Here is a 20430-nt window from a genome sequence, read left to right on the forward strand (position 1 = left end):
TAATTATATTTTAGATTTTTTATATTTAAAATGAGATGTTTATCCTGTATTTGATTGTGTTTATCTGCAGTTAGTTACACAAATTCAGATATGAGATGAAATCGTTTAGGAATGAACGGGTTTAAGAGTTTTTAAAAGTTTTAGCCAAATGCTTTATAATATAGTATAGATAAATACAGTAAAAGTCAACATAGATTTTTTTAGAAAAAACCGGCAAACACTTTATTTTATTAATTATATTATTAAAATATTATATACATTTATCAAATACTATTTATATTTTTTTCAAAAAATCATATGAAATAACACATGTTGCATTATTTTCAGTACCTCTTATTGGTAAAAAAAATTAAAATACTATTTCTCTCCCTTATATAAAATTTTATATATTTTTCTAAATTTACAGATTTTCATGTATTTTTTTTTTCTTCCTATTTACCATATGATATAATATAGTTTGGAGCATAAAACTCGTTTAAATCATCAAAATTTCTATTATAATATAACTGTTAAAGATGCTTAAAAAATCATTACATAAACTATAATATACGACAACCGAGAATTCCAATTCAATAAAACTTGTAGCATCAAATCGTTCTGTTATTCGAACCAAAAATGGAAAAAATGAGCCTAAAATCGTTAGTTGTCAAATTAACAAGTGATGGGACCCACTCTTGCTAAAGCAACAAGTTTGGAACCAATATCCAACACTGATGGACCCACATTTGTCCCCAAAAGAGGCAACTACTTAACAATATTCTCATTTCACAACACACACACACACACATAATAAACAAATAAATATATATATATATATATATATATATATATATGAAAGAGTTTAAATGAGAAAATCTTCATTTTATGAGAACGCAAGAATACATTTTTATTATAGACAATTACATATGATATTATTATTTCATCATATATGATACTAAATCAGAGACACGGGCAATTTTCGATGCGATCTTGGTTGCGGGCCAAGTCGCCCTTACACCAATAAGTCATCTCACAAGTATTATCACATGTTATAAGGTTGTTGTTAATATGATAATATAATCCATCAAGACCATCACATGTGATGTTAAATCATAGACAAAGACAACCTTTGGCGCGACCTAAGTCGTTGAACACGTCGTCCGCACATCACAGGGTCCCTTCACACGTATTATCACATGTGATAAGGGTGTTATCGTATTCTCATAAAATGGAAGTGTTCTCGCTTGAACCTCCACCTATATATATATATATATATATATATATATATATCAAGAAAGATGAAAAAAACATTCAAAGTTGGGGTGGTCATGATAATTAGAGTAGTGTTGATTTTTTTTTAAACCAGCCACTTTGTTTGATTCCTTTAACCTTAATCATTAAGTAAAAATACTAAGGTGGCGTTTGTTTTTTAAGATGTACTAAAGTCTGAAGTCTGAATTCACTTCTGATTTTTAAGAGGTGGTGCTGAAGTTTGAAATCTGAATCAGTTAGACTGTTTGTATTTTGCGTCTGAAATCTGAAGTTTGAAGATGAGAGATCAAGAGTTGATATAGATCGACAATTGACAAAGTTGAGAGATGAGAGATCGAGACAGAAGAGTTGATCTAGAGAAATCGAGCGCAAATAGATCAGAGTAGGTAGGCGACAATTTGAAATAAGAGGTAATAAGAGGTTTCGCAACCACTTAAATTTTCAGACCTAATAAGAGCTTTTAAGCTCTTAATTGAAAAAAAAAACAAACACATTGAATCCCCTTATGTCTGCCTGATTCAGACTTAAGAGGACATTAAAAGTTTTTTTTATTAAAAACAAACAGCCCATACACTCAAACAAAACCCATATGAAATGTACGCAGACTTTTCATCTATCTCAGCAGGCAACGAGGTTGTTTTCGTAAATACCTTTAACATGGGAAAACGAAGTTTAAAAGATTCAGTTGGGTGTATCTGGTTTCAAGGGGTGCTTCGGTTCTTTTTATTTGGTTTTGGTTGGATTGCTTCTTCTGAATTGCTTTTCAGGCTGGTTCTACTGCTTATAGAATATTTTTTTGAACTTTTGTTCGTTTCTTGTGTTTATTTAATAAAATTATTGTTTGCCTTTTAAAAAAGGTTTAAAAGAGCCAATGAATAGCAAGTATTAATAGTAAATAACATAAATAAGATTAAACAGTAGGAGGATTAAAAGCATAAAGAGAAGTATAAGGCAATTATTTAGACTAGAGTTGATCATTTGCGGGCTTGGGTCGAACACAGACTGAGGTTAACCTTTTTCTTTGTCCAACAAGTCTAATATGGTAGTCAAAGACCTTCCAGCCTAGTGGTAAAGGCTTGGGCATGACATAGTCATGAACCCGAGTTCGAGCCCTGTGAGGGGAGTGTTGGCGACATTTAAGTGGGGCCATGTTTAGCCTCCAAATTTGTAGGGGATTAGTCGGGCTTTGGCCCAGACACCCTTACAAAAAAAAAGTCTAATATGGTAAAATCAAACCAGTTTTTACCGGCTTGAAAATTTATCCATACCCGCCCTATAAACGGTCTGGGCTTGCTCACAAGCTAACAGGTTAAAGTTTTTGTTATATATTTATGAAAACAAAACTTATATAAAATCACAAGTTCTGTAAAATAATTCAAAATACATTACAATTTTTCCAACTTAAAATTTGATGTAAATACATAACAATTTTTCTAACTTAAAATTTGACGTAAATACATAACAATATACATACTTTAGAAAGAAATTGTTCCACTAAATATTTATCAATAAAGAAAATGACTAAATGAGATAATAATGATTTGATCAATTGAGGTAATTATATTTTCAAATTTAAGATTTTTAAAGAATGTTATTATCATAAGTCATAATTAAGTAGGAACTGATAAATATTAAGAATTTTCAATTTTATTTGTAAATTTTAATTATAAAAGTTAATTATTGTAAAAATATTAATAGCCTAACGGGCCTTCCCAATTTTTTTTTTTCCATTACCTATGTACGTCCATTAATTTTAACAAGTCAGTCCAGACCCACTCATTTATTCAAGAATGGAAATCTAAGCCCATTTTTCTAGCGGGCCAGACAGGACAAGACGGGTCTAGCGGATCATCCCACCCGTGAACAGCTCTAATTTAGACCTAACGACCCGATATTTATAATAAAAATGAATGAACAGGCAAATAAAGGTAAGGTCTTTGGATCTCCTCTCCATAGGTTGTCTGTTCAAGTATCCTCATGGTCACGGGGAGATTTTTCTAACGGTTATCTTCAGGATCCCATAAGATCTAATGAATGCAAGCTGTTCTAAAGACCAGCGATTACCAAGAAAAGAATTGAGCCAAGGCAAATAATGGGGTGAGAAGAATATACACTTTCAACAGATGATATTATTGATCAATAGACAATGTTAATAGTTTTACAAATTTCGGTATATGATGTTATATACATGAACCTCGACGAGTCAACCAAAGTCTTACGACTTGATTCCCGGGTTCAGTTTCGTATTTCTCTAATTTCGTTTACAAACTCTGTTGGTCGATTCTTGAAACTTCGTGTGAATGGTGTCTAGGAACAACTGAACATAAAGAGAAGTGTTTGCCCTTCTCTTGATAAGCTTTTACGATCCAGAAAAAGGTTAGAATCATCATATCGATAGAAAGTGAGAGAATAAAAGCCCATAGCAATCTAACCGAGGTTCTGAATGGTTTGCATTGGTGCAATGCAATATCGGAGATCGCTTGTTTCACTGGTGTACATCTGGCCAGGCTCTGCAAATCTGGATATGTAGCAATCAAGTTCGTGATGGATTCAATGTAGGCCATTGTTTTTCCGTATGAGGATTCTGGAAAAAACCGCCCTTCGGCTATGCAAGTTTCGGTTGGTGTATCTTTTTCACAAGTTAAGGTTGAAAGAATCTGCACACACACTCCAAAAAGGGAGGAAGGAAAAAATTCTTGAGTTCCTGATCAAAAAATTTGCTTCAAAACTTGTGATAATGTCTTTATTTCTCCTTATATGATATAGATAAGATCTAAATAAAACCAACCCAGTATATCCCACAAAGAGGTGGAGTCTTGAGGTAGGATGTATGCAGACATTGCCTCTACCCCAAGGGGTAGAGAGACAGTATATCCCACACAAAGGTAGGGTCTAGAGTAGGATGTATGCAGACATTACCTCTACCTTAAGGGGTAGACACACAATATATCTCACACAGAGGTAGGGTCTAGGGTAGGATGTATGCAAACTTTGCGTCTACCCTTCCCACACAGAGGTAGGGTCTGTGGGTAGGATGTATGCAAACCTTGATTCCACCCAAAGGGGGTAGAGAGACTGTTTTTGTGAAGACCTATAAATTAAAATCCTAAATGGCTCAAGTTCATGGATTGAGATACTAACACTTGGCAGTTCATGAATTTGAATGGCATCTGGTGGACAGTTTCCAGGAGTATAGCTATAACTAGGTCCGTTAGAGAAAGGGTCACAAATTCTCTCGATCACAAAGGAATCATCGCTTTCTTCGTTTGGCTGAAGCATTTTGTGCGCCAAAGATGTTATTTCTGAATTTGACTGCAGTCGAGAATTAAACATTAATCACAAAAACACTCTTAAAACTAGGAATTCCAGAATGAATAGCATGATATTTGCAACATAATCATGTACCTCAGTTATGTATTTATGAACCGTGTACCCGATTTGAGCCATGAATTTATCTGAGGTTGAAGAATTTGAACACGAAGACATGATTGACATGATGTTATTGTTTCCGGGACTTTGACTTTGTTCAAAATTTTCAAAAGCTGAACATGTATCCCCTGCAAAACTGCATACTCACCTAGTGATTTCAGACACAGGTGTAACATAACCAAATCTTTTTCTCAATCACTCCCATCATTCCCATGAAAATTGCAACATTTGAGTTTGATCATCGTTGTTTAAGTATACATTTGACTTTATATCAAATATCTAAAAATACCCCTAAAGATAAAACAGAAGAATATTGTGGACCCAAATAGATACATACCATCAATTTGTTTGTAAAGATGGTGATAGAAAAATATGTAATTTTAACTTGGAAACTTTCTAAAAAAGAAATTGTTGCAATTTCATGGGTCAGAGGGATTATTTCAATTTTCTTATACACATGATATGCGAAGAGCTAACACTCACATGTGAAAGAAGAAATCAAAGCCGGTTAAGATCCAACTAACGGTTGTCAAGATCCAGCAAACGACAATAAGGCTGTGTGGGGGCAGTGTTAATGTAACAGCATACTTCCAAGTTTTATTAATGATAATTCAAAGAAAGTTAACCAAGCATATATCGTTTAACTCACATGATAAATCCAGGGTGCCAATGCAAGAAGAAGATAACTGTACAAGATAGGAATCCATTAGTCTAAACAAAGTATTGGTTTCGTGTATTTGTCAAAGAAAACAATACAAAATCAGGAGAAAGCTATAAAGAAAGAAAAGAGTACCACTAAAATGTTTCAGTAGCATTATAATGTAATCTAAAGCAAGATTAAGATCCAAATATTGGATTTCATTCCCCGAAATTCCCTTTTTTCAAGCCAAAACATTTTTTTCGAGATTGGAATCATTCAGGCGTGATAATGACGCTATAAATATCCGTTTATGTGCTTTTTAGGATCAATTCTTTTATATCGTTTTCCTCCGGCTCCATTTTGCAAGTAAACCAAACCAAACGAACCCGGTAAATCCCACCCAAAAGGTGGGGTCTGGGGGTGGGATTTATGTGGACGTGACCTATACCTCGAAGAGTAGAGCGACTATTTCCATAAACACCCTCGGCTTGTGCAAAGAGTGTGAAAAGAAAGAATGAAGCTTGCTCAAAAAATTTGTGGAGTTGGAAGGACTTAAAAAAACGAAGGGTAGTGCTAAAAATTGGAAACAAATTAGAAGTAAGCAACAGTAATCAGAACAGCCATACAAACAACAAACAAAACCTACAAACAGACAGGAGCAGGTAGAAGAAAACATAACCAAGGTAGGAATAACTAACTACACGCCCCCTAGTGTTATAAAAAAGACCCAGGATGACATTCCATTTCATTTTGCATCATATAACCAGACAAAGAAAATGAAAAATTTCACCCGTAAAGAATATCATGTAAATATTTGAACACAAGACATCTACCATAAAGAAATCTTACCACATCCTGCAACCAGCACCACCAAGTTCGCTGTTACAAAAACAAGATTTGCAATGTACCTGAAAAAAAGAAAGAGGTTGTTATAAACACGGTGCAACTGCTACACAGCCGAAAGTATATGTACAGATTCATTCAAATATGCTTGCTTACACTGTCTTCATTGCATGATTAGAAGCCTGTTTAGCTTCTTGAACAAAATTCTGAATCGAGGTTGTTTCCTTCCTCATCTGCTTAGTTATCTGATTCAAGAGCTTAGACGTTGGACGATCATACGGCTGTAGAAGTGTCTGGATTTTTAGTAAGCCTTGTATAACTGCTTCAATCGTTTGTTGCATAATACTAGCAGCTCCAAATATAGTATCCATAAGGTTCTTGCTTCTGTGTAAAGAGCTTTGATTTGCTACCAAAATCAAACTTGAAAAAACTCTTCAAAACAAAACAAAAAAGGGACTTGGGTAAGCAGATTTGCATATTGGAAATGGAGATGAAAACATGTGAATGGTGGACAAACTTACATGGCAATTGAAGTAAATACAGCAATGAGGGCAAAACAAAGGCAGTAAGAACTTGGATGATCAAGAAATGGGTGGAAACCACCATTAAAACCCTTTACCATCAAGTAACTCCCAAAACCCAAGCCAAATATCATCCAAATTCCCGCCATTGCATAGCCATGGATGCCTGTAAATGCCGCAGACTGACCATTTTTCAGAAAACATATATCAATATACGAAACTTAAACCTTGTTCAAAGAAAAAATATACGTCTTCACAAAATCATACAGTTACAGTCTTAAATATTATATAAGGGGAAAACCCTGCTATGGGTTCAATGAAATGGATTAATCATCACCGTTGATGAAGGTGGTAAGAAAAAATGAAAAAGTTCATTGGGTAATTTTAACAAACACTTACAGCCCAATAATGTCTGTTACGTATATCATAACCTCCTTTATACAATCTCAAATGGCGAAGAGGATCTGGCCTGTTAAAACTCCGGTTCTGAACAAAAGGGGAACCAAAAACGGATGAATTCTTGTGAGTAAAAACGGAGGTGAAAAGCAATAGGGAGATGAAGGGAAGCTGAAAGGGTTTGAAAATCGACATGAGCAAATGTGTTTGTGAAAATGCCAAAAAGAAAGAAATGGGATTTAGGGGATTGCTGCCATGGAAAAGAAAAGAGGAAAGGTGATGGCGGTGGCGAATGCATAATTTCTTTATATTCTTTAACTTGGTGATTAAGGTAAGGATAGCTTTGTGGTTAGTGTTTTATGGAGATGGAAGACGTCAGGCGCGTAGAGACGAGTGATGGTCGGAGAATCAAGAAGCCGAAGATTTAGGTGATACGCCACTTCTTTTAGGAATCGAGGCAGCCATTTTCGTCCCTCTCTGTAACAAGATTTTCCCTCCCTTTTTCGATTTTCAATCTTTCGACGCGATTTTGATGGATTACAATTTTCGTTGTCTCCATATCACGAATCTTTCCATCAAGACTTATTTATCGTCACCAAGATATCTTTGCATTAACAGATTCTACTCAAACAAATCGTTCCAATTGGGCATGTTTTAAGCATGTTCAGTATAGAGTTTCGGTGACATTACAGAAATACCCCTCTATAAACTATAGGGTTTATTACTTCTTGATTTAAATCTAACTAATAATATTATTAAATTAAGATAATTTTAAGTTTTTATTTTGGTGTTATTTTTTAATATTAGAAGAGTACTCGTACAATGCATCGAGACACATCTTGATTTTAGTGTTTCGTTTTATTTTTATTTTTTATGTCGATATAATACGATTTTATGTTGTTTTGAGTAAGCAATAATGTTTTTATTTTTGAATAAAATATAAATTTAAAAATATCATAAAATTTTGAAAAAAAATATATATCGATAACAGTATCAAATTAATCTTTTTAAAAGTTCTTGTGTTTTGGTGTAATTTTCTTAATTCATTTTTTTATAATAATTTAATTTAGGTTTACTAACAAAGAAATTTAATTTAGATTTAATAATATAATTTTTTATAAATGTAATAACTAAGTATTCTGTTAGAATATTTAAATGATAATTCTAATTATATTTTTAGATTTTTTATATTTAAAATGATATGTTTATCGAATATTTGATCATGTTTATCTGTAGTTAGTTACACGAATTCAAATATGGAGCTTTAATAAGTTGTATTTATACATAATTTACTTGTAATCTTAAATTTTAAATAATATGCATCAATAAACAGTACTTCATGCATAAAAAATTGTCTTTAAGAATTTTTGCCAAATGCTTTATAATATAGTATAAATTTAGTTGATGCTTTCAGTTTTACAATTAAACTGTTTTTCGTTTCTAATGGTTTTATTTTATTTTTATTTTAATAACTAAAAGATAATTGGAAAATTACCCAAAATGAGCATTTTATACACGGTAAGCTAATAAAATGGTCACTTTTTTGAGTTTTTCCACAAAATGACCATGAACAATTTTGACTATAAGGTACGAATAAGTCTCATATGTATATCATTTGGGGAACAAAAACAAGATATTATATCTGATACATATGAAATCGCCCTCATTTTGTCTAAATGGGGAGATTTTGACCTCTATTCTGTTTTATAGTGAATACAACTTATGACGCAACGATTTGGCATATCAATGACGATTTGACGAGATATCGGAAACGATTTTTATTGGTATTTTGTTTTCTTTATGACCAAATGTAGTATACATAAGGGGGTATTTGGTTCGCTTTAAGAAATGAAAATGAGATTGGTAATTAAAATAGGGTAGAATGAGAATCATTATTTTCATTCTATTTTATTATATTATTAAAGATTCCTTAAAATTAACTATTAATAAACTAAAATAAAAAACTTGATAGCCACTTAATCCATCACATCATATCAGCTTTCCAATGCATGTCTTGGTAGACAGGATTGAGTGAGAGACAAAATTAAAAGAAAAAGTTTCTATTCCCCCCAAATTGAAGATGAATGATTTTTAACCAAATCTATTATAATCATTGACTAGTTTTTTGATCCCAAACATAATTTTTTATTCCATTTTTATTTCTTAATTGAACCAAACATAATCAATGATTATTATATCCAGTAATTACCTTCTAATACCTCCAACCAAACACACCCTAACTCTTGTAATATTCTCTATAAAACTGTAGTGATCCAAACACTTCTACTATTACAACTCTTAACCCGTAAACACTATCTACCATCAGAACCCTTAACACAAATGTGAAATCACGTCAAAGTGATAATGATTTCAAGTATGTTCAAAATGGCGAGTTAAAAGTTGTGAGAGTATAATTGGTGGATAACACATCATTTTGATGACAGGACTAAAATAAAAAAAAAGAAAAAAACCTATTATTATTATCAATGATTTTCAATTTTTATTGCTACGATATAAAAAATATTTAGTTTTTTAGACTTTTTTTTATTAAATTGCATGAAAATTAAATATATTTTTGAGTAAAATATTTATTAAATAAATATGATATATTATTTTCGAGATAACTATTTTTTTTATAAAAAAATAACACTTCTTATTTTATTTTGTTCAAAAAGTTACATTTTTTTAAAGTTATTTTTAAGATGTTAGCGAGACAAACTGTGATCTACAATTTTTCTAATATTATTATATCAAAGAATAATTCAAAAAAAATTAATTAATTAAATATATTTATATGTCAAGTAATTTTTTAAAATAAGTATGATATATTCTCTAAAAGATAACATGTTTTGGTAAAAAAAGTAACAATTCTTATTTTCTTAAAAAAACATATTTTAAAAATGTTAGCGAGATAAATTGTGTTATACTAGATTCATTTAATATTGGTATACTGATGAATAATTTAGAAAAAATCTAACTCATTTAATATATTTATTAAATAATATGTAAAATATTTAAATAATAAAATATTAAAATTAAAAATACAATGGTGTAATAAAAAATTAAAAAATAAATTTGAAAGTACAATAGTGCAATAATAAATGTTTCATAAGCTATAATATATATAGACAACCTATATGGATAGTGAGGTGATATGAAAACCTAATATAACGAGTAAATTCAAATCAAAAAGTTATCCAATGCTATAATAGGTAAAATTTTCAAAATACGATGACTTAATAAAAAATAATTAAAAAATACGTTATTGTAATAAAAAAACTAAAAATAAAATATTATAATAAATAAATTTATAAAAGCATATTATTATTTTTCGATTTTACAAGAACAGGAGTAAAAAGGGCCTAAATTCAAATTGAATATTTTGAACCCAGTCTCGGCCCAAATTAGGGGGTTCAGGCCTTCAGGGCATCAACGTTCTAAGATTGCCTTCTGAATCTCGTCTTCTTTCTCCACCGACGACTGCTCAGTCTGCTATCGCTGCCGGTCATCGCTGCCCCTGCCGGCTGGTCTCCGGCGCCTCTGCGCTCTACGTCGGACCTCCGCCTCTCGACTTATCTGTATACCCTGTTCTTGTAAGTATAATATACTTGTGTAATGAGTTTTTTTAAAGGGTTGATGATGAAATTAAAAGGTAAAACATATGACAATATGATTGAATCAAAGCTAAGTATCATCTATTAGGTAGTTTCATTGAAGAAATTCAGAACAGAGTAATCCTTCTTAATTTTTCATCTGTTATGCTCATTACATATTCAAATGTGTTTTATCTAAGATACATAAGGCATCACATACACCTGCTACCATTGTTTAGGCTTGTATAGCATTAGTCATGCTCGATTTTGGTCTGGTTTTTGTTTTGGCTTTGTTTATGGCTGCTACTTAGGGCTGTTTAGACGACATACCACTCATTTTTAGGGGTGTTTAACTGCCTAACATACATTCTAACTGGTCGTGGATATCATGGATGCTTCAGTACTGCTTTTTGGCATATGATTTAAGTCTATTTCTCGATCATCTACATTTCTTCTTTATCTATATTGATATTTGATAGTAATCAGTTTTTGATTTCTTATTTGTTATTTTATAACATCAAACCTTATATGAAATAATTCATATTACTAACTAGTTTCAACTATTTTTTGTGATTCTTCACAGAGCCATTATGACTCTCAGAAATTTGTTGTTTATTTTTGTTCCAAATTTCTTGATTACATATTGAGTCTTGTAGATCCAACATTGTTTGTCACCCATAGCTCATTATTTTTGTTGATATATAAGGCTATATAGGGCTGTTTAGACTGCAAAACCCTCACTGCTCAGGGATATTCTGATGTTCATACCAGTTAAAAATACCATATAACTATAGTCTGAGTGTTCCTGAGGTTGAGGCTAGTTGAACACCATACAGGGCTTTATAGGGTTGATTAGAACACTAGATTCACTGTATGGTAGTGTATGTATATCAAGTTTAAGCCTCTAAAGTTCAACTTAGCTTGATATTACATTATGGTGCTTATAAGATACTTATTACTGAAAACACATTATCAATCAATAATAGTAACAAAAAGCAGCATGGTGATGAGGCGCCTAGTTTGACTAGGCTTCAAACCCCTTAAAATAACATGTTTTGTTAGCTTTTTTTATATTTTTGGGGCATTTTTTAGCCTTTCCACCATGGGCATGAAAAACCCCAGGACTGGCCCTGGTTGGACCCCTGCTGACGAAATATGGAATTGATTGAGAAGTAAATAAGCCATATTCTGGGTTTCAAGCTATAAAGGGATCATGGAGCACACAACTTTTGGCAAAGAATGAAATCGATTTAATTTATAGGTTAATGAAATTTACTGGCGGAGGCTCAAAACGAAATACAAAAGCCAAAGCTTTGCAACTGGATCTTGATCTATTGATGGTGTGGACTGCGAATATAGTGAAATAGGAGATGGTTGATGACAAAATCAATGGCTGGTTCGGAGGAGTAGACAATTAGGGAGGGTTGACTAGATGTTGAATGGTCAATGTACCAGCAAATGTAAGGCTGATCAAAACCGTAACATTCACAATTTAGTTTTATGTTCCCGAGTTCTGGTGTACGAAAAATGAATTCGGACTGGTAACATTTTCTCTCTGAGTAATGTGAGTCATGTTAGAAAGTATGGTGAAAACACGAAGCCTTGGATGTATTATTGAAGACAAACCCCTTTCCTTTCCTACCACTTACCAGAATTAATTTTGACATTCAGATTATAAATGGAAAAAAATTATGTTATAGTTATTTTACATCAAGTTAATATAAATAACACCAATTTAAAAGTTGGTTGATCTTTTATAACTTTTTTATAGTTTTAAAAACTTTTCACAAATTTTATTTTCGTGTTGTTTTTAGGGTAAACTTTGTCGATATCTATACACCCTCAACATCAAGCGTCTGCTTCTCAGGAAAAATGGCGAGCTCTCTCCATCGTCTAGGAAGTCATTCGAGTAACGCAGATCGATTTGTGTTTCGTCAACTTATCAGTCGATTTTCTACAAATGCTTTGTCTGACGAGTATAAAGCAGGAGAGAAACGCACTGTTTGCAGCATTCCGGATGAAAATATTCGATGGAGGGTAAGATCCGATATCCATTTCATAATTTAGTGCATCTTTCATTTCGTTCGCTAAAACCCTTTCACCATATGAATATTTCTTTGATTTGATACGACTATTGATGCGATAATTGGATAACATGCACTCCTAACTCCCAATTTGTGTATTTTTTAGTTTCTGGTTTATCGTATGCAATTGTTATTTTGTACGCACTTGTTGACTCATTCATGCAAAATGTTCTTAATTTTGTGTATTTGAATTGAACTTGAGGTTTGCTAAATCTTTGAGTTGATTTAAATTCTACTTTGGTTAATCATGTTATGGTACATGCGTAGACCGGAGGTCTTCCTATATGAACCACCAATGCTCTCCGCCTCCTTCCAGTATTACTGGTCTAAGACATGGTTTCTGTAATTATCTTAGTCAACTTGGTGATGGTACAAAGTTCCTTGAAATTGTAGAGGCCTCTAGTGGAGAAATTTTTGTGATATCTGAACTGTTTTCATCAGAGAAAAATGGTTTGGATCACATAGGCCTGTTTGGTTTGCAGGATTTGGAATGTGGTTCCATTCCAATCCTGGGTTTGGTTTAATGGGAAGTTCGGAATTGAAATCCCACAAACATGAGATTTAGAATTCCTATGAAGGTAGCTAGTATTTGTGGGTTTTCATAGGATTTGTTTGTAATAATGTTTTAAAATATGTTAAAAACACTTGTTTTGTATTAATCAATTAATAAAACGGTAATTTAACTATTTTATAATTTGTTTTTAGAAATTATTTATAAAGAATGGAATTCAATTCCATTCTACATCCTACATACCACAGATTACAAATCCTTCCACAAAATTCACATTCCTTAAAAACATTTCATCAAAGCAAGACTCAAACGGTCCCTTAGTTTGATGTTGGATCAAATCGTCATAGGTGGTGTTGACATTCTAAATTCCCAGTTTAGAGTTTGTTGTTATAAACTAGTTCTTCTCAGCTATATTAAGGATGCCATTTTTTAATTTGTCTATGCTAACTTATCTAGCTTCGGTTGACTGTTGTATGAGTATCTTGTTATTCTTGTTAAAAACTTATTTTCACCCTCACTTTGTTATAAGATGTATTTGTTTCACTAGCAGTAAGAAATTTAATGCAGCCTAACGGTTGGAAGAAGATACTTTTTAGATTTTGTCAATTTCCATATGGTTTCCATCCGTCTTTGTACGCTATCTTGAGTATGTTGGTCACGGTGTAAAATGCATCATGATGGAGATTAGTGATTTTTTCAAAAATATGAAAGATATCAAGTGCGACTCTTGTAAGACGATGGTTGGTTAGTCATGATGGTTATTGTTATTTGTTAGCGTAATATATGGAATGTGGGCAACAAATTAATACGATGGTCCTCAGTTGACTTGGTTCTCTGTGATTCCCTGATCCCTTCGGGTGCGCTTATTACGCAGACGACGGGACGGGACGGGACTGGGCGAGCGAGAGTGAAGTGGGCGGGTGAAAGAATTGTGAAAGGTTTTAGGGTCTTGATTTGACGTGAGTAGTTTAATTATTTACCGTTCTTGTTCCCATCTCCCTGATTTTTGTTCCACTTATTTTGGTGGGATTAAAAAATAGGGAAATTGATTCGAATAGCCATTCCACCCATTCAAATTGGTCTCCTAGCCATTCCTTTCTCGGGTTTACCCAAATGTCACTACGTCCGCAATATCCACATCCACAATATTGCGGACCTGGCTAAAAGACGAAAAGAAATTATTAGATTCAACCCAGGTCCGCAATTGCGACGGCCAGGTTCGCATTGCCACCCTGCCACTTGGTAACCTGGTGGAATTTGATTTTTTGTTTTTGTCCTTTAGCCAGGTCTTCAATATTGCAGATTCATCTGGGTAACCCGGGAGGGAATGGCTAGTAACATGGATTTATGATATGTTGCATCTTTGGATCAATTAGCCTGCTTTGATGTAAAATGTCTACTTTATGTCGTCGATAAAATAATTATCCAATTTCCATGAATGCCAGGCTGGTCGAACAGCTTCACGTAGCCTTTGCACAGCCACTGGAACTCAAACACAGAAGCTCGAAAGAATCGCCGACGAGATCCTCAGCCTTACAAAACTCGAGAGGAATGATTACGCAGTCCTCCTACGCTACAAGATGGGTTTCAACAACTACGGCCCTGCGGTGACCGGCATTGGTTCAGCATCATCCGGCCCTGCTGCTGCTGGACCAGGATCGGATGCCAAGGCTGACGAGAAAGTTGTTTTTGACGTAAAGCTAGAGAAATATGATGCAGCTTCGAAGATCAAAATCATTAAGGAAGTTAGGGCTTTTACGGATCTAGGATTAAAAGAAGCTAAAGATTTGGTGGAAAAAGTACCGGTGGTAGTGAAGAAAGGGATTACTAAGGAGGATGCTGAATCAATAATGGCGAAACTCAAGGATTTAGGTGCGACCGTTGTATTAGAATGAATTTGATCGCTTTTTTTACTGCTTCGTTATCGGTTTGAATAACTTCCGAGGCATCTTTCGATGAATTGCAAACGAGATTCTGTTTGAATACGATGTTTTCCGTTCGATTGCCAATCGTCAACCAGTGTTCAACCACCAGAGACTGGCTTCTGATTTTAGAACAAGTGCTGCAATTAGAATGGTATTTTTGTTGAACCGTAAAGAAAATGGTCGGCAAAATTTGCATTTGGAAGGTGCTAAATTGACCCCAAAATCTACATGTAGTTTTGACTCTGATGTATGATGGTTTCTGTTTTGGATTTCCCTTTGTTTTATCATTTTTTTATTAACCAGGATATTCAACCCGCTATGCAAGCCGACTAATACTAGGGCGACCATCTGCTTTACAGATTGCCCGGAGTCACCGAATTTGAACCTTCGTGGCCACAAGGGGATTTTTATTTCTTTTTGGATTTCAACCTGGGAACTCCTGGTATTTTTGACCTTTGGAGCTAAGCTCAAACCAATCAGGCACCACTCTTGTGGTTCTGTTTTATCATTTTGTTAGCATTCTCACGTGATAGAACTTGTTTACAAGCATTGAATGAACTTGTTTCCCGTAAGATGATAACGCTATCGGATCTTGCGTTGGACACAATTTAGGTTTTGTCGTAACTTTTCAATACTCCACCATTGACGAAAACCAAATCGATTTGCTTGAGGCTGATCACCTTGCCTTATAAAACTATAGACGAGAAAAACAAAGATTTTATAGATACGGCATCAACGATGGTTTGTATTTATGTTGGATGTTTGTGGATCGTCTACGAAGGTTGTTTCGGGTTTAAATTTCAGATAACTAAAATACCTCGTATTCAAATGGAGTTAACTGGAAAAGTTAAAGACCGTTAAACGAATATAACTAAATCTGTCGGAAATGGACAAACATTAGGAAGGAAAACCGATTAAATAAAGTTTAGGGATAAGAAGTGTTAACATGAACAAAAGTTAGGGGCTAAACCGAACTTTACTCTATTTTCAGTAGACTTTGCTGATTGAATATTGATATGTAGTTATGTACAATACGCCCCCAACCACAAGCATCTGCTTCTCGGGAAAAAAATGGCGAGCTCTCTCCGTCGTCTAGGAAGCCATTCAAGTAATGCTCATGGATTTGTATTTCCACAATTGATCAGTCGCTTCTCTACAGATGCTTTGTCAGTTGAGTACAAAGCAGGAGAGATCGGCACTGTTTCCGGTATACCGGATGAACATCTCCGAAGGAGGGTAAGATCCGATTCCTCATTCAATAATTAACTGTATCTTTCATTTCGTTCATCCACTTAAAACCATCCAGTACATGAATTTCATTTGATTTTTGGTCTCAATTGATGGGATTTTAAATTTAGGGTTTTGTCAATTTTGATTGTGATTTCTGCCGTTCTGGATATACATGTATTGCTAATGGGATTAAATGCACTCCTAATTCCCCAACATGTATATTTTGAATTGATTATATGTATTGTTATTTTTGTTTTCGCTTGTTGACTCATTTTTAGCAAAATGTGTTTCATTTAGTATATTGGAATTGAATTTAAGGTTTTTAAGTCTTTGAGTTAAGAATGATATGGTATATACATAGACTGGAGGTGTTCTTTGTGAACCACCTGTGCTCTGTATTGCCATCCAATATCTGTGGTCTAAGACATGCTATATGTATTACCATCTTAGCCAACTTGGTGCTGGTATCAAATTACTTGTATCCGGAGAGGCCTCTCTATTGGAGAAGTTTTCGTGATATCTAAATCGTTCCTCATTGGAGAGAAAAATGGTTTTTTGGTCACTTAGTTTGATATCTGATCTAGAAAGTAATCATAGTTAATCATGGCACTCTAAATCCCAGACGAATGTTTGTTCTATAGACTAATTCTCAGCTAGGATGCCATCATATAATTTGTCTATGCTAACTTATGAAGCTTCTGTTGACTGTTGTTTGGATGTCTTTTTATCTTAGTTATGAACTCATCATCTATTTTCACCCTCGCATCGTTGCAAGATGTATTTGTCTGGTAGCAAGAATTTCATTATCACGTTGTTGCACAGTGTATTTGTTTCACTGGTAGCAAGAATTTCATTGTCACATTGTTTCAAAGGTTGGAAGAAGATACTTTTTAGATTGTCATCAATGTTTATTTGGTTTGCACATCGTCTTGAGCATGTTAGCAACTGTGTGAAATGTATCATTGTGAGATTCAAGGCATATTTCAAACATATAAAAGATGTCAAGTCTGTGTCATGTCAGATTGATGGTTGGTCAGTTGTGATGTTATCATGATTTGTGAGTATAATGCATGTGATGTTGGCAGCAAACTAATATGATGGCCCTCAGCCCACTTACCCCTCTGTGCTTCTCTAATCCCTTCCTGGTTCCGACCCCGCTCTCCTCATGAGTAATGAACTCTTCACTACAATGCCTGCTAAATGCTTGTAGGAAAACTGATATATTCACAATCTAAGTGCCGTTACCTGTAATTATTGTCTCCACAATGTCTAACGGCTTTTTCGCACCATATTGTTTTTGTGTTCAATATTTTAACTTTCTAGTCAAGAGACATGGATTAGTGACTTGTGGCATATTTGGATAAATTAGTCTGATCTGATGTAAGATGTCTAATTTATGTTTATAAAATAATAGTCTAACTATCATGAATGTCAGGTCCTTATTTATTCACCTGCTCGAACAGCTTCACAGCAAGGATCAGGAAAAGTCGGAAGGTGGAAAATCAATTTTTTGTCCACACAGAAGTATGCCTCTCTCTTCTTATGTGATTCTCACCTGCACTACAAGTTTAAGCGCATTCGTTCAGATATCTAATCGCGTGAATAAATGTGTTGGTAGTAGGAAATGTTATCAGCTCAGTACAATAATACCTCACAGTTCTGATTGTACAATGCTGAAATCTTCTTCGAATGCTTAAAGTGAAGTCCAATAAAGATACCTAACCTTGGTTTGCAAGTTTTCTTAAATATACACTACTGAAATTATGTTACTCTTAGTTTGTATTTTGTTGAGTGAGTTTATCGTTAGATAAACCATATTCTTTCTGTAATTTGAGAAGCCAAGAAGACGCTCAACACTAATGATGCATTCACTTGTTCATAAATGGTGTACCTTATTACATTGTTTCCCGGAAACCATCTTTTGCTTTCACACGGGAGGGACATTGGTGCACGTCCAATATTTAGGGGGATTTTGGTTGGAGGTATTGAGGGGTAAGGAATGAGAACTATAATGAAAAAGTGGTTTCATCTGATATTATATAATGGGCCCATTACCCCAAACCCATTACTTTCCATACCTAACCAAATTGGGGGGAATGAAAATTTTATTTCTGATCAGTTCTTTTTTCCCATACGTTGCTCCATTTTCTTGATGTGAATGGAACAGCTTTGTATTTTCAAGTTGGATGGAACATATTTGTATTAAAAATACTATAAAAAACAAATTGTCATTGATTATATTGGTTTAACCAAACAGCATCAATGCACTGTTCATTCCTATTCCCATTCTGGTGCATTCCCGTTTTCATTTTCATTCTTTTAAAATGAATGAAACGCTCTCTAAATAATAAATTTGTCAACTTGACTGCTGCGCTATATTGAAGAAAATATCTTATTTCTGTTTTATGTAGATGGGAAAATCCATTGATGGGTTGGACATCCACAGGGGATCCATATGCCAATGTTGGGGACTCTGCACTCAGTTTTGAGAGTGAAGCAGATGCAAGAGGATTTGCAGAAAGGCATGGCTGGGACTATACAGTAAGAACTATATATAAATTGTTGTTAGAGCTTGTGTTTGTCATTGGCTTCATTTTTGAATGTATTAATCTTTCTAAGTTTGTAAAATAGTGTCATTAAACAATCAGATCATGTTATGGCCCTCTTCAGTTTCTTTTGTTTTTGTTGTGGCAAAATTGTCATGTCCTCATGAATTGTTTAATATATCACCCCACAGTGCTGTAGAGTGTAGACTTGTAGATTCAGATGGTCATTACTGATACCTATTAAGTCATTCTGTTCTCTTACCTTAGCAGTCTACATTATTGTGTTTCTGAACATACCATAACTAGCATTCTACATTGTGAATCTATGCATTATGTTATCGTATGTTGTCTGTCATATTTAGTCCTTTCGGTTTAAGTTGATTTTAATTGTTGTTCCCTTATTCTTGAATTTGATCATTAATCATTTACATGACTCTTATGTGCAGGTCAAGAAGCACCAAACACCTCTGTTGAAGGTTTGACTCTCAACACCAACTCTAGTGACTTCTTTGATTAACTGCATCTGCATGAATGAAAAGTTCTGGATCTGTTTTTTATGTCTAATTACATGGTATCCTTTCTGGGATTTTCATGGTACATGGCTACTTGCTGACTGGCCCATAGGATCTGTTTATTTATGTCTAAACTCTGCAGTTTGATCTACCATCGAGCTGGTACTGATTGTTCCTTCTTATATTGGGATCCAAAAAAATTGTATTAGTTTAATGTCGCCTTGCTGAAGTAGTTGCTCAATTCTTTTGAATCTCTCTTCTTTGTCAGATTAGGAATGTGATCTTTTTCTCTTTTCAGTTACACATGTCAAGATGTTGTTCTTAAAGTCACAATCCTGCTCCTGCAACATATAGGGGAAGGTTCAAATGAGAACCACGAGAACTCATATATGCATTAAATATTGATGCACATACACTATATGGATTTCAGTGAGTACATATAGATTGAAGAATATATTAATTGACAAATAGATATTTTGATGGTATTTATACATCAATGCATATATGGGTTTTCACAGTTCTCAAAAGATGTATGGTTCTCATTTCAATAAATCAGACTGTGCTGATGTTTTTGTTGCTGCCTCCATATTAGGCGACAAAGATCAAATTTAATCCCTTGTCTTGGGTAATATAGGTGAAGGCATATTCAGATAACTTCAAATGGAAGGGGCTTCCCAAAACAGCAGAGAATTAATGTGGTTTTGTTTTTATAAGTCAAAGTCTGAGCTTGGATTGCAATTCTGAAGAACCTCCTTTGATTTCAATAAATCAGACTGTTGGTACACTACTTTACCCTTTGTTTCTATGCACCTTGTACCATTAATCATTTATTTCACCTCTTTTGTAACATCAGATGTCATCTTTGGCATTTACATAGCAATTTCATTCATGCTTGGTCTTGTGGTGATTAATTTCACAGATGCAATTATAATGTCGTTTTATGCTTAAT

The 20430-nt window shown here is 33.9% G+C and overlaps 3 protein-coding genes across 3 annotated transcripts; 2 read left to right on the plus strand and 1 right to left on the minus strand.

The window, feature by feature from the left end:
- Nucleotides 1–3457: 3457 nt before the first annotated feature.
- LOC112515711 lies at nt 3458–7275 on the minus strand. The gene is made up of 9 exons (XM_025122618.1): nt 7084–7275; nt 6685–6866; nt 6320–6595; nt 6170–6228; nt 5330–5366; nt 5164–5235; nt 4657–4816; nt 4393–4563; nt 3458–3908 (listed from the first exon to the last, which is right to left on the minus strand). Exons 1-9 carry the CDS (start codon nt 7273–7275, stop codon nt 3513–3515), a joined length of 1545 nt encoding a protein of 514 aa, XP_024978386.1. The 3' UTR covers nt 3458–3512.
- A 3280-nt stretch (nt 7276–10555) lies between these two features.
- Nucleotides 10556–15462, plus strand: LOC112515584 (50S ribosomal protein L7/L12-like). The gene is made up of 3 exons (XM_025122479.1): nt 10556–10673; nt 12488–12710; nt 14714–15462. The coding sequence occupies exons 2-3, from the start codon at nt 12546–12548 to the stop codon at nt 15161–15163; spliced, it is 615 nt and encodes a 204-aa protein (XP_024978247.1). The 5' UTR covers nt 10556–10673; nt 12488–12545; the 3' UTR covers nt 15164–15462.
- Nucleotides 15463–16216: 754 nt separating this feature from the next.
- Nucleotides 16217–20426, plus strand: LOC112515535 (NADH dehydrogenase [ubiquinone] iron-sulfur protein 4, mitochondrial-like). Its single transcript, XM_025122411.1, has 5 exons — nt 16217–16429; nt 17859–17947; nt 18835–18964; nt 19416–19445; nt 20116–20426. Exons 1-5 carry the CDS (start codon nt 16265–16267, stop codon nt 20173–20175), a joined length of 474 nt encoding a protein of 157 aa, XP_024978179.1. The 5' UTR covers nt 16217–16264; the 3' UTR covers nt 20176–20426.
- Nucleotides 20427–20430: the final 4 nt, after the last annotated feature.

Source organism: Cynara cardunculus, assembly GCF_001531365.2.
Source record: "Cynara cardunculus var. scolymus isolate 2C chromosome LG 7, CcrdV1, whole genome shotgun sequence".
In the NCBI taxonomy this organism is placed as follows: domain Eukaryota; kingdom Viridiplantae; phylum Streptophyta; class Magnoliopsida; order Asterales; family Asteraceae; genus Cynara; species Cynara cardunculus.